At 50.2% G+C, this 18,260-nt stretch overlaps 1 protein-coding gene across 2 annotated transcripts in view; it reads left to right on the forward strand.

Moving 5' to 3' along the window:
• Positions 1 to 325: 325 nt before the first annotated feature.
• LOC119431054 (ATP-binding cassette sub-family C member 3) overlaps positions 326 to 18,260 on the forward strand; it is a 121,440-nt gene continuing 103,505 nt past the window's right edge. For both annotated transcript variants that reach the window (XR_007463742.1, XM_037698518.2), the window contains exon 1: positions 326 to 591. Coding sequence is in view for 1 of the 2 variants with exons in the window: in XM_037698518.2 (XP_037554446.2) it covers positions 574 to 591 (18 nt within the window). In the remaining variant the exon portion in view is untranslated. The remainder of the gene's footprint in view (positions 592 to 18,260) is intronic.

The following is an 18,260-nucleotide window of genomic DNA, read 5'->3' on the forward strand; positions in this document are numbered from 1 at the left end:
TCGCAATCCGATGATTAATTAATTAACAAAGCCCTTGGCCGCAGTGTAACCGTGGCGTGCAGCTCATGTGTATTTTGAACGTGCTCTTGCGTATACAACGCTTATGCGCGTATGAGATCTCTTTTCTGTCGTCTGCTGAAAGACTAAAGGCAAGGGCGTGGCATACATGTGGGCCACCTGTCTGTGAGTCTATAGACGCGACCTACGCAGAAAATCAGCGCCGGAAACGCCGGCAGTTCAACTATTTTCAGCAACAGCTGTTCCACGACCGCTCGGAACAACAGTTGACTTTGCTTTCTTTTTTTTATATATATGTAATTTTTCCGCCATTCTGCCGTGCGCGCTGCTTCGCATCGTGGGAGCAGCTGTCGTTCCTTGCTGCATCGATAAGATAGAGCGTTGTTAAGCTGATAGACTTCGTTAAATGATGCCGACTGGCCGGCTGCTCGACCAATTTTCATCAAGGCTACATGAAACCATGAGACAAAGCAAGCCGATCTAAAGCTGCCTACCTTGAGCCGCATTGCACTCTTGTGCACCTGAGAGAGAGGACTCCGAGGCTTCGGCGTAGACATGGATGCTTGTAAACAGGTGAGTACGCACGCAGTTCGGGGTTCCCGTTATCCACATTAGAAAACAAAAAAGATTGTGTCAAGACGGAGATCAGGCTGTTTTAGGCATGACGGAAAGCAGGAAATTGCGTTCTGGTGGATCATTGTATGTCTGCTGGACTTATTTTCACCGTCTGTATTAAGGGAAAGAAAACAAGGAATATTTTTGTCCCGGTTCTATAATGAGCCATGCGTTACGCGGCCTTTTCAACGAAGATACCTGAATGACGAATGGTTTTGGAGGCCCCAAGCGCTTCATTATAAAGACGTTTGACTTATATGACCTGTGATTACATGTATGCCTGCTCCCTGGGGTAACCTGAGCAATAGTGAAAAACGCAGAACACTGTGACCATTCGCGAAATGTTCGTCTGACCTACTAATTCCCATATTTTTATAAAAGAGCAGCACAAAAGAATAGAAAGTTTGCTTAGATTGTTAGATCCCACATCTCTTACAGCAGAACGTGTCACCAAAACGCGTGGCAAAGTGGTGACCCAACGAAGACGCAAAAACGAAAAGCGGATGGCAAGGTCATCATCATGTCACCGCACACTATTTCCGTGACGCCATTAACTTGGGCAGCGTATGCTGGGGACTAGTTTATAATACTTCGATGAACCAGGATCATGTTGCATTCTACAAGGACCAAATACTGAAGCTAGCGGAGTTTTGTTTTATTACAATTTATAATTATTCCGTTACTAGAGGGCCTTCTCTCCTAGATGACCCAAAACGTTTTTATTGTTTAAACTGCAAAGAAATCATCGACATGAAACAGACTAGCATCGCCTCCATTGGGAGGAGAGTCGAGAGTAATCGGCACTTTTAAGAAGTATGATATAGAACCACAGGGAAGGGTTCATTATTAAAACCAAATACCCACTTTCTGAATGGCCTAGAATATGGTTTCATTTTTTGTATCATCGTTAATATGAAGGTGGGTGCCTCTAGTTCTCCAATGTTGTGAATGGACATAGTCTTTCCAAAGGTGGTATTCTGTAAGAGTCTACTTAGTGGACTGTCCATTTCGGCTGTCGCTGATTGGCTGCTGCTTCACGTGCAGGAAGGAGACTGGCTGGCACCTTCCTGCACGTCAAGCAGCAGCCAAGCAGCGACAGCCGAAATGGACAGTCCACTTATTGGACTGTTACAGAATACCGCCCCTGGGTTGCTTATGAAGCAATCATTGCAAGCAGCATTGTACCGAGAATCGAATTCAGACACGTCAAGTGGCTGGAGGCGGCGGCTGCAATGCAGGGGAAAGGACCCTGGATGACACCACTTTCCTTGGTCTTGTTGATGGGGCTGAAGCTGACGTGGCTTTCACGATTGCTAAGAATTAACAGAATGGGTGCTTGCTTTGAGCAGTTCGCATGTCTCACAATGTGCCCTGGAAGCAGGGCGTTTCCTAAGGCACTGACAGCTCAGAAGACGGTCACCTATTTACTGCATTCGGCTTGTGTCAGGTGACCAATTTGCTTCTCTCCACGCGCTTCGACAATCTTCGGTGGATTGCGCACAATTGTGAGCCCCATTTCGTCAGACTTGAAACTTAAGCGTCATTGTTGTGCTTCTTAAAGCTTGTTGGCCGACAGAGACTGGTCGCGTCCTACGAACTAAGCGATAACTCAGGACGGTGGTCTATGAAGCCCTAGAACCAATTTCTTCCTGTTATGTGGTTGACTTCTCGTGACGCTTGGCACTTGGGGTATAAGGCTGTTGTATGCATCCTGCTTGCCTTCAGTATGTATTTTTTCAAGTGTACTTCATCTTGGGCTGTGAAGATCATTCCACAGGCCAGGTTCGACTTGAACAGGGTACTACCACTCTCACAACTCTTGTACTTCTTTAGAGTGCGACAAAGCGATTGTTTTGATAATATAAAAATGTCGTAGTTTCTCCCGGAAGGCGAAGCATCAATTGTGACAGCAAATTAGTAGTGAGCTGTACGGAGTAAGGATAGCAGTTTTATCAGCTCTATAAAGTTGCACATACAGCCGCACCAACAACGGGCAGAACTTTTGTCGACGCCGTCGGCGTTTTGTCCGCATTCGCTTCGAACGCGCGCGGCGTTGGTGACTGTGGCCGGTGCCCCTGGGGGCGGCTCGGAGGTTTTCGACGAGACCAACATTTTTTATATAAATACGCATTTGGTGCCGCAGTTCAACGTTGCCTCCCCTCCCTCCCTCCCTCACTTCCCCCCCCCCCCCCCACGACCTTTCACACGGCGGAAGAAGTCGCGTTTGCTCTATATATTTCGGTATTGTAAAGGAGGAAAGAGACCCTTAATTCTGCAGCCCTTCAGGGAGCACGGCGCAGAACGCGTGTTTGCTCTCCAGCGTGCGTTCGCTCCCCGTGAAAGCGCGCGTCCCTCAAGCGCTTTCGCTCGCACATAAAGCATACGGCGCGCGGCGACGATTTCATCGCCAGTGGACGTCATAGGGAACGTCACGGCGACGGCGACGGAAGAAATCCGATTTGAGTGTCCATGCATTTGACATGGCAATAAAAGATCGTGACCAATCTCTTAAGCCCAAATCACATGTACACTTGCGGACGCGCGCAAGCTCTCGTCTACGCGCCTGCCGCGCCTCGCGATGATGGGTATTTTACATCTACAAGAGAGCCGCGCCAGCTTGCGTTCAGATGTAGATGTTTTAGCAGATATCGTTCCGAACTGAGTTGTTGACAGTCCTTCAAGATACATAAACATTCACAAAAATCATTGTTCTTATTTTATAGTTCATAAATCATCGCAAACGGAAAGAAAAAAGTTGTCGCAGTTTCACCTGAAAGGCGAAGCATCAATTGCGATAGCAAATTTGTAGAGACCTATACGGAGTAAGGTTAGTAGTTTTATCAGCTGTATAAATTTGGACACGCAGCAGCCCCAGCAACGCGCAGAACTGTTGCCGACGCCGTCAGCGTTTTGCCCGCGTTCGCACAGAATGCGTGCGGCGTTGGTGACTGTTGCCGGAGCCTCGGATATAAATAGGTACTTGGTGCCGCAGCTAAGCGTCGCCTCCCTTCCCTCACCCCCCCCCCCCCCCCACGGCCTTTCGTGCGGCCGGAAGAAGGCGCGTTTGCTTACATATATGGTGATTGTAAAGGAGGAAAGAGACGCCTACTTCTGCAGTCCTTAAGAGAGCACGGCGCAGAACGCGCGTTTGTTCTCCGCCGTGGGTTCACTCCCCGTGAAAGCGCGCGTCCCTCGCGCCCTTTCACGCGCACATACAGCGTTCGGCGCGCGGCGACGATTTCATCTCCATTGACGTCATACGGAACCTCACGGCTACGGCGACGGCTACGGCGACGGCGACGCCGACGGCAGAAATCTGCTTTGGAGTGTCCATATAATTGCTATCGCAATAAAAGCACTTTCTCACATGACAGAAATCTGTCTCACTGAGTATTGCTTGTACCACACCGTAGCTGCACAGCCAGATACGCCGACGCGAGGCAGCCTGAGTGCGCGATAACCGACAGGACTTGATCACCTTGATCGCGCCGCGTTTCGACGCGTACGAGCCGTGCCGTACAATTCTGCGTATGCGTGGGTGCGTCGGCGCTAGCTGTAGCGTGGCCGCAACTGTACAGGGATGACTATTGCTAGCAAGGAGTAATATAGTCAACGCAAAGACTGGGTATTCCCCTAGGCCACTGCGGCCGACTTTGGCTCTCAGCTCACCTAGCGGAATCGGCGAAACGCAGCAGCCTCGAAGATGGCAGCCGCGCGCCGCCGAATAACGGAGGTTCATATTCGCGTTTTTTTTTATACAGCGAAGCTGTTTCTGTCTGGGCTTGTGTGCGTTTTTGTTCGGCGTGTCCAAAAATTGGGGCCAATCTTGGTGATAGTGCAGAAAGGCCCACGCACAATGGCACATACTGCTGTGGGCTCCGGGTAGTGGGCTCCGGATCCTGCAACGCGCCCTTGAACTGTCCTTGTCACACCTGGGAGCCAAAAAGTTCCTAGGCACCGGTAAGGATAGAGGTTTTGTTTGGATGTTATTGAAAAAAAATGTCACAGTTTCGCCCTAAGGGCGAAGCAATGAATGCGATAGCAACACAGCAATGTCATACGAAGTAAGGTGAGCGGCTTTGGTAGCAACAACACGCAGAACTGTTGTCGACGCCATCGGCGTTTTGCCCGCGTTAGCTCAAAATGCGTGCGGCGTTGGTGACTGTTGCTGGAGCCTCTGATATAAATAGGCACTTGGTGCCGCAGCTAAACGTCGCCTCCCTTCCCTCCCCCTCCCCCACGGCCTCTCGCGCGTCTGAAGAAGGCGCGTTTGCTCTACATATATGGTGATTGTAAAGGAGAAAAGAGACGCCTACTTCTGCAGCCCTTAAGCGAGCACGGCGCAGAACGCGCGTTTGTTCTCCGCCGCGCGTTCACTCCCCGTGAAAGACGCGCCCCTCGCGCCCTTTCACTCGCACATACAGCGTTCGGCGCGCGGCGACGATTTCATCTCCAAATGACGTCATACGGAACCTCACGGCGACGGCGACGGCGACGGCGACGGCGACGGCGACGCCGACGGCAGAAATCTGCTTTTGAGTGTCCATATAATTGCTATCGCAATAAAATGAAAGAAAGTAAGAAATCCATGGGCTCTTAACCCAAAAGGCCGACACCAGTGGCTCACCTCAACGTTCACAGCGCCCTCTCTTTGGCGGCGTTCCAACGCTTGCGTATCTAGTTTCCTTTCCTTACGCTCTCCCGTGGTGGCGGTGCCATCGAAACGTCACGTGTGTCTTGTTATTGCGATAGCAATAATATGGACACTCCAAAGCAGATTTCTGACGTCGGCGTCGCCGTCGGCGTCGCCGTCGCCGTTGCCGTGAGGTTCCGTATGACGTCAGTGGAGATGAAATCGTCGCCGCGCGCCGAACGCTGTATGTGTGAGTATGTCTGTACGCGCGCTTTCACGGGGAGTGAACGCACGGCGAAGAAAAAACGCGCGTTCTGCGCCGTGCTCCCTTAAGGGCTGCAGAAGTAGGCGTCTCTTTCCTCCTTTACAATCACCATATATGTAGAACAAACGCGCCTTCTTCCGACGCGCGAACGGTCGTGGGGTAGGGGGAGGGAAGGGAGGCGACGTTTAGCTGCGGCACCAAGTGCCTATTCATATCAGAGGCTCCGGCAACAGTCGCCAACGCCGTACGCATTTTGTGCGAACGCGGGCACAATGCCGACGGCGTCGACAACAGTTCTGCGTGTTGCCGGTGCTGCTGCATGTCCAAGGGTATACACCTGATAAAGCTACTATCATTACTCCGTATAGCTCTCTACAAATTTGCTATCGCAATTGATGCTTCGCCTTTCAGGTGAAACTGCGACAACTTTTTATTCAGGCTCCTTGGGGCGGCGGTGCCATCATCCACGTCAATGCCTATAAAAAAGTTGTCGCAGTTTCACCTGAAAGGCGAAGCATCAATTGCGATAGCAAACTTGTAGGGAGCTATACGGAGTAATGATATTAGCTTTATCAGCTGTATAAACTTGGACATGCAGCAGCATCGGCAACACGCAGAGCTGTTGTCGACGCCATCGGCGTTTTGCCCGCGTTAGCTCAAAATGCGTGCGGCGTTGGTGACTGTTGCCGGAGCCTCTGGTATAAATAGGCACTTGGTGCCATAGCTAAACGTCCGTTCCCTTCCCTCCCCCTCCCCCACAGCCTCTCGCGCGTCTGAAGAAGGCACGTTTGCTCTACATATATGGTGATTGTAAAGGAGGAAAGAGACGCCTACTTCTGCAGCCCTTAAGGGAGCACGGCGCAGAACGCGCGTTTTTTCTCCGCCGTGCGAAGACGCGCGGCGGCGTCGACGAGTACTGTCGCGTCCTCATGTGCTCCGCGAATTTTCCTGCTTTTTGGTGGAAAATTGTGTGTGCGACTGGTTCCCACGATCATCACGGATCTGTGAAGTGGTCCCGCATCGACTGAAACTACCCACAGCCGTGAGTGACCGGAACTTATTGTTTTACAAGCTCAAACGTGCTTTCGTTTCGTGCGAGCTCGCTAAAACCAAAGCCGCCACGTAGGCGGCCGCAGGAACGCCAGAGTGTGCGGCGAACGCGCGCTCGATGGCTCTTGAAGATCAAGCCCCCGACGTAACCGCGCGTCCCGGACCCTCGCGGATGACGGACACGCGACGCCAAGACTTTGATAATATGGATTTTCAAGACTCCGCTGCTCAAAATCTCCCGGCACCAAGAGGACCCAGCGATGAGAACGCCGGTACAGGGAGCCAAAGTCAAACGGATGGGGGCTGGCAGACGGTCCTCACGCTTCGGCAGAAAAAAGCCATTGCGAAAGAGAAGAAGACCAAACCACCGGAATATTCGGGGACCTTGAAGCACCAAGAAGCATCCGCTGGTCAAGCAACCGGAAAATCTAAACGCAAACCAGCCTACAGGCGGTTACCCCCACTCCCGAAAGACGACTTCAAGATAGTGGTGCGACCGCATCAGGGGCTACCGGTCAAGAACCTGACTAGTCCACTACTGGCGGACGCCGTGATTGTTGGATGCGGCGGGCAAATATCAGGTGAGCAATTTTTGCTCAGAATCAAGCCAGGCTCCAACATCTTCATCGTGTCCACGCCGCACCAGACAGTGGCGGACTACGTTAGACGCATTACAACGCTAAGCATCTACGGCCGGCCTCACTCGGTCAACGCCTATGTAGCGACAAGTGAAGGGACAACCAAGGGTGTCATTCATGGCTTGGACCCGCACACGACGCCTGAAGCACTAAAAGCAAACCTGCGCATTCGCACGCAAGGGGTCGAAATTCTCAAGCACGCATGATCTGTAACACGAAAACAGCCGTTATCACCTTTTTTTGGACGGATAACGCCGCGGTACGTTTACTACAACGGCGGAGAACTTGCTTGCTACCCCTACAAGGTCACCACTCAGGTGTGTAAAGTGTGTCACCAAATGGGTCACCGATCGGACGTCTGTCCCCAGCCAGACACTCCAGTGTGTCATACATGTGGACAACAGGACCCTGTAGACGGACACGAGTGCGCTCCCAAATGTGCAGCCTGTGGCGAGGGTCACATGACAGGAGACCGAAGTTGCAAAAAACGTCTCAAGCCCCAAAGCAACAGACGTCCGAGGGCTGGCGTTCCCCGGACTTCCCGGAAGGACCCCTCAACGAAGCCACCTCAACGCCAACGTTAGTTAAGTTCCGACGATGAAGAATCCGCATCCGATCCCTTCCCAGAGCTACCAGGGACTCGCCGTCGATCTAGATCACGGACACCAAAGAACTCTAATGAAAAAAATAGCCCAACTCATTCACAATCACCCAAGACGCCTAAATCTAGGGCTCCCGGCACTGCGACCAAGCAAGCGCCACAAGATAACACGGTAAGCTGGGCACGAGTCGTTTCTCCTACTGCTCCCGTCACAGAAAATCCCGCATATCAAAAAATCATTAACGAAAACAAGCTTCTTCGCGAGAGCCTGGCAGATCTCAAACGAATGTTGGCCTCCCTCAAAGCTAGCAGCTGCACTGAACCGAACAAAACAGCACATACTAAAGAAGCAGGCTCGCCTGTGAAGGTTATAACGACGCCTAATACCATGGAGGGCACACTCCAACAAGTAGTGCAACAACTACAAACTATGCAGAATTTTCAGCAGCAGATGTACGCAGAATTACAAAGCCTAAAAACTTACGTCGATGAATCTGTAGCCAGTGTAAGGACTGCGGTTCGTAAGCGAGCCAGCACCAGCCCGGGTGCTCACTCTAGCCGCCGTCCGAAACCCATACCGTCCTCGGATAGCGAGAGCACTATTCATGGCGAGTAAAACGCGAGCACACCACGAATATCTCGAAGTCTGGCAATGGAACTGCCGCACCTTCCACAAAAGGGCGGCTGCTCTACAGCAATACATTAACACTGCGCCAGTCAAACCTGATGTCATTTGTTTACAAGAGATCGGTAGCAAGCCGGTCAAATTAACTGGCTACTACACGATATCCCACCCAGATTACCCTAAGGTTGCGACGATGGTGCTCAAGGACATAGCAACCAGTATAGATTATCTGGCGACTAGCAGCATCAACCACCAAATCGTAACAATACTACCGCAGAAGCACAGCAAAGCAAGAACCATAATCACGAATGTGTATAGCCCACCTAAAGAAAAAAGGGCTGATTTTGAGGCCCTCATTCGGTATGTCAAGGCTCACTCCAGCACCCAGGATCGACTACTGCTTCTTGGGGACTTCAATGCCCCTCACACCAGCTGGGGTTACCGAACAGACACCCCCAAAGGCCGGGAGCTCGAGCAAGCGGTCGAAGCATATGACCTCCAACCACGGAGTAAGATAAGACAGGAGCGCCGACTCCGCCGCCGCGCAACGCATTCGCTCGGGACAAAACGTGCAACGCAAATTATACATCTCGTAGCGCCATCTGTCGAGGCGCGTGGAAAACACTCAACAGCTTCCTTCCATGTGCGCATGCGCTGAGTGGCGGAGACCGGCGGCGACGGTGGCGACGGCGGCGACGGCGGCGGCGGCGCAGAACGGACAGCGCGGCACCCGCTGAGCGTGTCGTCTGCTACAAACCTGGACCGTCGGCCGTCTCAATTTGACAGCAATCAAACACAAAAAATATATGCGCACAAATAATAAAGCGCAAGTAAACACGCGGTAGGGCTTTTATGCACGCATACGAAACATTTTTAGATGTCTAGAGGAAACAGACGATAAATAACGCTGTACAAAAAGACACAACAGAAGTACTTGTCTTTCACTCCTGTACGTCTGCGCGGAAGCGAAGGTGCGAAATTTTCGTGCTCCTCACTTTGTTTACCATGTCTGTAGTAAATGTATTCATGCCTGACGTTACAAGCTATCTTGTTGCTTGTGCGTGAAGAGACGGGACAGCAGGACAGGAAACGATGAAGTGTTTTGTTCCCGGCTGTAAATCTGGCTACGGCAAAGGACGGGAGAAGTTCTCTCTCTTCGCGGCACCATCTGATCCGGAGCTACTGCACCAGTGGCGACAAAAAATTCCTGAAAGTAAGCGCCCGCTTAAAGCGAAGGACAAGATATGTGCGCGACACTTTGAGAAGCACCTTATTTCCGATAGGTACTTCAGTGAACACCAAGGTGTTGTCCTATTAGATGTAAAGAAAAAGCCTGGACTTCGAAAGGGAGCCGTTCCAACGATTTTTGAGGGGAGCCTGGCGCATGTCAATAATGCTGAATGCCAAGAGGAACCAGAAGACGCCGCTGAGGATGGACAGGAGGAAGTCAATGTGGCTACAACTACCCACAGTGTAGGCGCCGTTGATTATCCAGAGACATGCCGTGATGAAAATTCTAAGCCTTTTCTCCGAGAAGATTCCTTCAGTTGGCAGCCTGGCAAGGATCTGTTAAGCAAAGACAATAGTTTGAGTGTGCCTTCCAAGGAAGAATCTGCCGAAAAAAACGGCGAAAGCAGGTCCACTGATCAAAACGGCAACACACACTCCCTGAGCGCAGATGGAAATTCGTTTTCGCAGGATCTCTTGCTCCACCCAGAAAAAGTCAAGCTTCCGCCTTCATGGGGTCACCACAAGGTACGAAAATTTTCAAATACAAATAGTTGGGTGCTGCTCCCAAAGCAACACGCGGGCTATAGGATCCTGAGGGTGAAATATGCCGCACAAGTGTTCAGCAATGCTGTTGCAGATGGCTTAAAATACTTGCAAGAGAAAGAACTGCAAGCATTTCAGCAGTGTGATGGCACCATCCATTTCACGAGTCTGATGAATGATATCTTCGATGCCTTAAACAGAAAGCTTCCTCGCGAGGGTGTCCGTTTGGACGGGAAAGATTTTGCTGTCTTTGAGGGAGCATTACATTTTTTGGATGCATGGGAAAAAGAACTTGATGACGGGAAAATATCAAAAGATATGTTTCTCACGAAAAGCACGAGCGAGGGTCTTCGAGTAACCCTACACTCAACAATTGGTTTGTGCAGGTATTTATACTACATGTGGATTTTCCTATGTTTTGACAAGCAAATTCAACCAAGATCCGTTAGAGCGGTTTTTCGGAACCATTCGCCAAGCAGGTGTACAAAATGATCACCCCACGATGCCAACGTTCCTTCAGCTTTATCGCCTTCTTTCTGTACAAAAGCTGATAAAACCTCCAAAATGCGGTAACTGCGAAATCACCGAGAGCGCAGAGAAGCCTTGCTTGACTGTCGAAGACATTAAATCAATTTTCGCCTCGGATGCAATACCAGAGGGCAAGATCAGTAAGTAACCTGACTACAAAACTAGACGGCCTAATTAAAACAGACCGATGGGAGTGTGAGGATATTCTTCCTGAAACAGAGGATGATCCCGCGATCATCGATTGCGTAATATACTTTGTTGCTGGGTTCGTGGCGAGAAAATTCCGGCAAAAATCTAATTGTGTGACATGCAGGGACGCACTTGGTTCCACATTCCAAGACGTTCAAGAAAACCTTTCGAATCTCATTACCACCAAAACACGCGGCCGATTAACCTATCCAAACGTGCATTTTTATAGATTATTGCAAGAGGCCGAGGACTACTTTTCTACCCATGCAAAGTCGACGCATGTCTACGAAGCAACAATTGACCATGTGCTGGAGACACATAATCTCAGCTTCCCTTGTGAAGTTCATAAACAAGAAACACTTGCAGGAATTCTACATTATTATGTTTTAATGAGAATGCGGCAATTTTGCTCGCAAGAAAACCGGGCAACACAGAAAGCATCGCGAGAAAAAAAAAAGCAAGCGAAGCATCTTTGCACTTGATGGATACTAAGATGAAAAGAGTGATGAACGTCACCTTTGTATTAAAAACTTATTTCTGCTGTTATCCGTCATTGCTTGAGACCGCACGAACGGCCGTTATATGTCCTTCCCATTTTCCTAGTTTTTCTTTCCGTCTTAGGTTCAGTCATTTGTTTATTTTCCGTTCCTGTGCCATGTGGCCCACCTGACAAATGCCCTGTATTTGGCCTGTATAAAATAAATTAAATAAAATTATACATGACTTGTTTCTCCTGCTAACGTCATTCCGTGAACCGCAAGAGCTATGCGCGCTACAGTCGTCAGGGCGTGCGCGGAGCAGACGACAAAACGGATAGGCAAGCAGGCGCCGCGAGAGAGTCCCCGCGCCTTTGCTCCTCTCCGCTGCAGAGTTTTTCTTAAGTCGTAGCGCCGTCTGGCGAACACGCTGTGAAGCAGGAGCCGGCGTTGCAGAATGTGTCCCTTCCAGACGAGCGGAGTCGGCGCTCCTGTCTTATATTACTCCGTGCCTCCAACTCATCATTCTCCCTCAAAACCCAACGAGATTAGGTAACAGCGTCAGCGCAGACACCTTTCCAGATCTTACATTTACAAACAATGTCGACGAGGTATTCTGGACCAACCTAGAAGAAAATCTAGGCAGTGACCATTTCATTCTCAGCGTGTCGGTAGGCTCTCCCAAAATTGGACGAGCCTGTGGGCATGTGGTGATCACGGATGGGTAAATTATCGCAAAGTCCCCATGCCGCAGATATTACCCGAGAACGCTGAAGACTGGGCAACGCACATACGAGACGCTCATAAAACAACATCTAAGCGGATAGCGCTCACAGCGGAAACGCCGGTAGTTGACAGCCATCTGCTGCATATGCGGGAAGGCAGAAGGGGGCTAACCAAGCGATGGAAAAAACAGCGACTTAATCGCAAACTGCGCCATAGAATCGCCGAAATCTCCGAGCGGGCAAACGCTTACGCACAGCAGTGAGAGGCAGCGAGTTGGGCGAGTTTTTGCGACTCACTTAGCGAAACGCTACACACCTCCAAGACATGGGCAATACTTCGCAGCATAATGGAACCATGAAAAACCAAAACGGCCACGAACCGCACCCTTCAAAAACTTGCCGGAGAATTTCCGGGAACAGAACAGGCCCTCCTCACTAAGCTCAAAGATAAGTACGTAGGAGAGGTAACCACTCCCCCATGCATCCTACCATACAAAGGGCAAGAAAACGCAGTGCTCGACGCACCGATAACTAAAGCAGAGCTCTTTGCGGCAACGCAAGCTGCGAAGAGAAATACTGCTCCAGGACCGGATCAACTCACAAATGCTATGATCCGGAACCTGAGTGACGAACACCTAGAACAGCTTACTCGATATTTTAATGAACAGGTATGGGAGAGGGGCGTGGTTCCACAACAGTGGAAGGAGGCCAAAATTGTGCTTATTCCCAAAGCAGGAAAACCTCATGATCTACAAAATCTCAGGCCGATATCACTAACCTCCTGTCTTGGAAAATTATTTGAGAAGGTGATTCACACGCGTCTCACGTCTTACATTGAAGACCGCAGCCTCTTTCCCACATACATATTCGGCTTTCGCCAACATTTGTCAACTCAGGATGTTTTCCTGCTACTTCGGGAAGAAGTCCTTTGCAACACCACGGTTGGTACCGAACATCTCGTCCTCGCTCTTGATTTGAAAAGTGCATTCGACACTATGTCACATGAACTAATCTTATCTGAGCTGAATGACATCGGTTGTGGAGAAAGAGTCTATGACTACGTCCGCTCTTTCCTGACCTCTCGCATCGCGACAATAGGTATCGGCACTACACGCTCAGACTCTTTTCCCATGCCCAATAGAGGTACACCACAAGGGGCGATACTCTCGCCCCTTCTTTTCAACATCGGCATGAGACGCTTAGCCAAAAAACTCGACGTCATACCCGGGCTCGGGTACGCGTTATATGCAGACGACATTACACTATGGGCCACCAGCGGCTCTTTAGGACAAAAAAAAAACAAATCCTGCAAGAAGCAGCGACCGCTGTTGAAACCTTCGTTCGCAGCAGCGGAATGAGCTGCGCGCCCGATAAATCAGAATATATCAGGATCCGAGGTCGAGGCCGTCAAACTCAAGAGCCGGTAAACCTCTTTATAGGAGACAGCCAGGTAAGGGAGGTCCAGAAAATGCGAGTCCTCGGACTGTGGCTGCAAAGCAACAAACGAGTGGACCACACCATTAAAACTCTTAGAACTACGGTGAAACAGATCTCCCGCATGATTCGTAGAGTAACTTATCACCGAAAAGGTTTCAAGGAAACTGAGACGATCCGGCTAGTTCAGGCTTTTGTGCTAAGTCGTATCACATATAGTCTCCCTTTCCAGTACCCCACGAAAACTGAACTAAATGCCCTAGATGCATTGATCAGAACGTCGTACAAAGCGGCTCTCGGCCTACCACAGGTAACCTCCACTGAACGCCTGGTGGCCCTAGGAATACATAACAACTACGAGGAGCTATGCGCAGCGGTGCTTATGTCTCAACGGGAGAGGCTTAGCTTAACCTCCACTGGCAGAGCATTACTCTGCCACGTTGGTTACCCCGCTTGTCCACAGTACGCGGGAGAAGAACTGGAATCTCTACCTAAAATTCTTCGTGAAAAGATCACAGTAGTTCCAATCCCCAAAAACATGAGTCCGAAATACCACCGGGGTCGTAGAAGTGCACGAGCACGCAAGTTAATGCAGCAATTCGGTAGAAATCCGGATACGGCCTACACAGATGTCGCTCGATGCAATACTTATAAGTACGCCCTCGCAGTTGTAGGAGCGGCCGCAGATCAAGGGCTTCTGACTTGCGCCACGGCTCGAGTCGCATGTGCGAATACCGCAGAAGCTTCAGCCATCGCGCTAGCTATAAAAACTAAGGACACTCTGGGAAAATCGTCAATAATTCTTACAGATTCCCAAGTCGCATGTAGATTATTCCTCACCGGGAGGATACCACATAGCACCACTCACCTATTAGGATCCAACCTAACGCAGAACCACATGATCATCTGGTGCCCGGGTCACATAGGACTCCATGGCAATGAGAGAGCGGACGGCGCAGCTCGTGCTTTTTTCAACCGAGTGGCTGACCACTCTTCAGAAAAACCCTTCTTACCGCGAGACATCCTTGAGTACCAACGGCGCGAGCGACGAAAGTACAGTCCACCACACCCTGATCTATCCGGGCGGGACTCTTATGACTGGCGCCGAATACAGACGCACACATATCCAAATCTTTATTTGAAACATGCCATTCACCCCACATTCTACAGCGCTCACTGTCCGTGGTGCGGAGGCCAGCCAACTCTAGTCCACATTACGTGGGATTGCCAGAACAGGCCACCCAAAATTAATACACCGCAAATAGCCGGCAAACTTTCCGGAAAGGAGCATTGGGAGACTTGGCTCGCCAGCGAGGATCGGGAGATGCAACTAGCTCTCCTCGACCAGGCACGGCGGACCGCTCAAGCCAGTGAGCCCTGGACTAGGGGCTCCACCCACCCGCTCCCTACACCTGTTATTTTTAATAAACGTTTTGATATATGTATATATCTCAGCCGTGCGTTCACTCCCCGTGAAAGACGCGCCCCTCGCCCCCTTTCACTCGCACATACAGCGTTCGGCGCGCGGCGACTATTTCATCTCCAAATGACGTCATACGGAACCTCACGGCGACAGCGACGGTGACGCCGACGGCAGAAATCTGCATTTGAGTGTCCATATAATTGCTATCGCAATAAAATCACCGGCCAAGCAGTACGCCGTACAGATGGTTAACCAGCGAAGCTGAAACGTGCGGCCCCGGTGCTTATCACTGGGTTAATCCCGACGGTATATTAAAATCTTTCTCAATTATTGGTCGCGTCTCTGTTTTTTAACGAGGTTGCACACACGTCCTGCTGCGACGGAGGAAATGACGTCAATGACGGTATGCCCGCAGTCCGCCGTTGTCGCATTGCCACTTGCGATACTTCAAAATTAAATCTGTCAGTCACGTAAGCCAATGAATGGCTCATACCCCCCCCCCCCGCTCCCCCGTAAACGCGGCCTTCCCATTACGACGAATCAATGAATTTATTCAGAGTTAATGCAAACATTACACCAACATCAAATTATTTAACAGACTCAATGCATAATGTAGATTATATTTCTCTAGGTTTAGGCCGAAAATGGGACCGGTCAGTCAGCACTCTACAAGACTGTGCAGCTGTCGACGGCGCCACCGCCGTCGACGATTCGGACACTGCTTCGTCACGCCTGTTGTACGTTTTTTTGACGTGACGGTGACGCAACGGAACGTTGGACGGCTGTGTAAATGAAGCATCACGGGAAGGCCGCGTTTACGCGACGTCTTACGCGATGCACATATGTAATAACAGAGGTGATACACGATTTTGTGTGCGTACCTATCGTCACAATGACCACCGATAAGGACAATAAATATGTTCGTACCTTTGTTCAAAATTCCGTGTCACATACGTGTCGTGCGTTAAACAGCTTCGCTGCTCATCCACCTTCACAGAGTGGTATGATTCATGAATTTCACTTTGTAGGGCCCCTGTAACAGCGTGCTTTCGGGAGTCGAGCGAGCTAACCACCGCGCTATCGCGCAAGTTTTTAGGGGCGAAGCACCTTCACAAGTGCATACCAATCGGCCTCACATTCATTTTGATATGACGGCAGCACCGAAAATATAAATTTTTGCCATGCTTGTGAATGCTTCTCCGCGTCAATGTTACCCTCAAAGGCCGGATGGGCCTTTGAGGGTAACAACGACGCCGAGACACACACCGTTATTAGCATTATGTTTACCCTCAAAGGCCGAGGGGCCGTTTGAGGGTAAACTTAATGCTAATAACTGTGCAATCTGTGCGTACCGTACCCCGGACGCATTATTATGTCACTGTAGTACTGCATCGTCCCATCCATTCCCTCTCTTCCTTTTCCTGTCTATCTCTAACCCTTTATCTCAGCGATTACGCGCTCATGTGTGCCTGCGAGCTTTAATCATATGTGCAGGTTTTATGTCGCTATTTATTGTTGGATTATGCAGAACAGAGATCTGCTCACTGGCATAACTTTGTCGATCAGCGCGGAGGCCTCGTTTGCTCTTTGCTATAGCACAACCCGTCTACTGGAGCTCACATCCGGTGCTAGCTGCAGCTACGTCAAACCTTGGGTAGGTGATGGGAGTGGGTGCATACGCGACGAATCCATCGCTGAGGAAAGTGTTCTTTATTTATTTATTCGGCGCCCGCTTGTGGCCTAATTTTTTTTCCTTCAATAGTGCATGTCTGGGTACGGTGCAAGGCACTTTAACTCGTATGTCTTCGGTTGATTCGGTTCCTTTCCAGCTGGTTTACAAGCACGTGTGAACCTATTTATTTTCGCCGCCCTTGACAGCGATGCTACGAGTGACACAGAACAATGCCCTGGTACCGACAGCTGGTGGGCGCACCTGGCTCCAGCAGATGTACTAATGTATATCGCGTCCGCCACACGTCCATTCTGGCAATCTTTTGATTGCTATAATAGCGGAATCTCAGAAAGACGGTACGACTTAAATATCGTTTTTTTTTTTCAGACTCTTTAAACGATCACGCAGACTACTGTATTCACCGTGACCGAGCACTGTAGTTGAATATCAATTGAATATGATAACTACTTATTCGGAACGTCGATTCTTCAACACTGAGAGAGTACTCGTAGTACGCTGTATTGTTGTGTCGAAACCGCAACTTTTGCCTTTGAAAAATATTCAACGCCTGAAATTTGGTGTTTGCACGTAGAATGACCCTTTGGTGAAATTCAGACCCTCCGACAGCTACAGTTCCCTAATTTATTTATTTATTCAGAGACACTGCTTTTTCTATACACGAGACATAGCAAGAGTGGATACACCAGACAGTAGATCAAAACAACGTAAAATAAATTTGAAACACAATTACAAAATGTGGTTTCGTTGGAGCTGTTTCGTTGCGTACTTTCCTTGTCATATTCTTATATATAAATTTCTTCCTTCATGTCCTCATGAATAAACTGTTGCAAGTCAGCGCTGTGTGCGTGCCGCTCTCTCGTGTCCGTGTCTTTTTTGCGTTGTGTTTTTTCCAAGTAATATTCTTCCTTGGAGTGTTCAGTATTGCCTGACATTATGATATTTTTTTACAGCGAAGCTGTTAAGGGCTCAGTCTCCGATGGTCGTGTCCGCGTGTAGAAAAAAAACTCTAATTGGCCGCATTCTGTATGTGCGAGTGAAAGCGCGTACTGGACGCGCGCTTTCACGCGGAGCGAACGCACGGCGGAGAGCAAACGTGACATCTTCCGTCGCGCGAAAGCCCGTGGGGGGACGGGAGGGAGGGAGGCGAGGCGACGTTTAGCTGCGGCACCAAATGCGTATCTTCCGACCTGGCGCAAGGGGAACTGGCGACCCAGTCACCCACGCGAAAGCAGGAAAGCGGGAAGGCAGCGCGGGAGGGAGGGAGTGCGGCTTTTGCTCTGGGAGCAATTAACAGCGCACTTGTACGTTTCTCGGCGACAGGCGGTCGCGCGCACCGTATCTTGAAAGCTATCTGCAACACGGCTCCTACCTTTGTATGCGCTGTGCTTTCGCCGCTCAGTTTCCGTTGAAGCGATATACCGCATGAACCTTGGCTCGCTGCTGCTGGCGCACTTGCTCGCGCCAGCATTCTGACAGCGCACGTCAGCAACGCGCCGAACTGTTGTCGACAGCGGCGGCGTTTTGCCCGCTTTCGCACCAAACGCGCACCGCGTTGGTGACGTGTGTATGAAGAA

Source organism: Dermacentor silvarum, chromosome 10 (assembly GCF_013339745.2).
Source record: "Dermacentor silvarum isolate Dsil-2018 chromosome 10, BIME_Dsil_1.4, whole genome shotgun sequence".
In the NCBI taxonomy this organism is placed as follows: Eukaryota; Metazoa; Arthropoda; class Arachnida; order Ixodida; family Ixodidae; genus Dermacentor; species Dermacentor silvarum.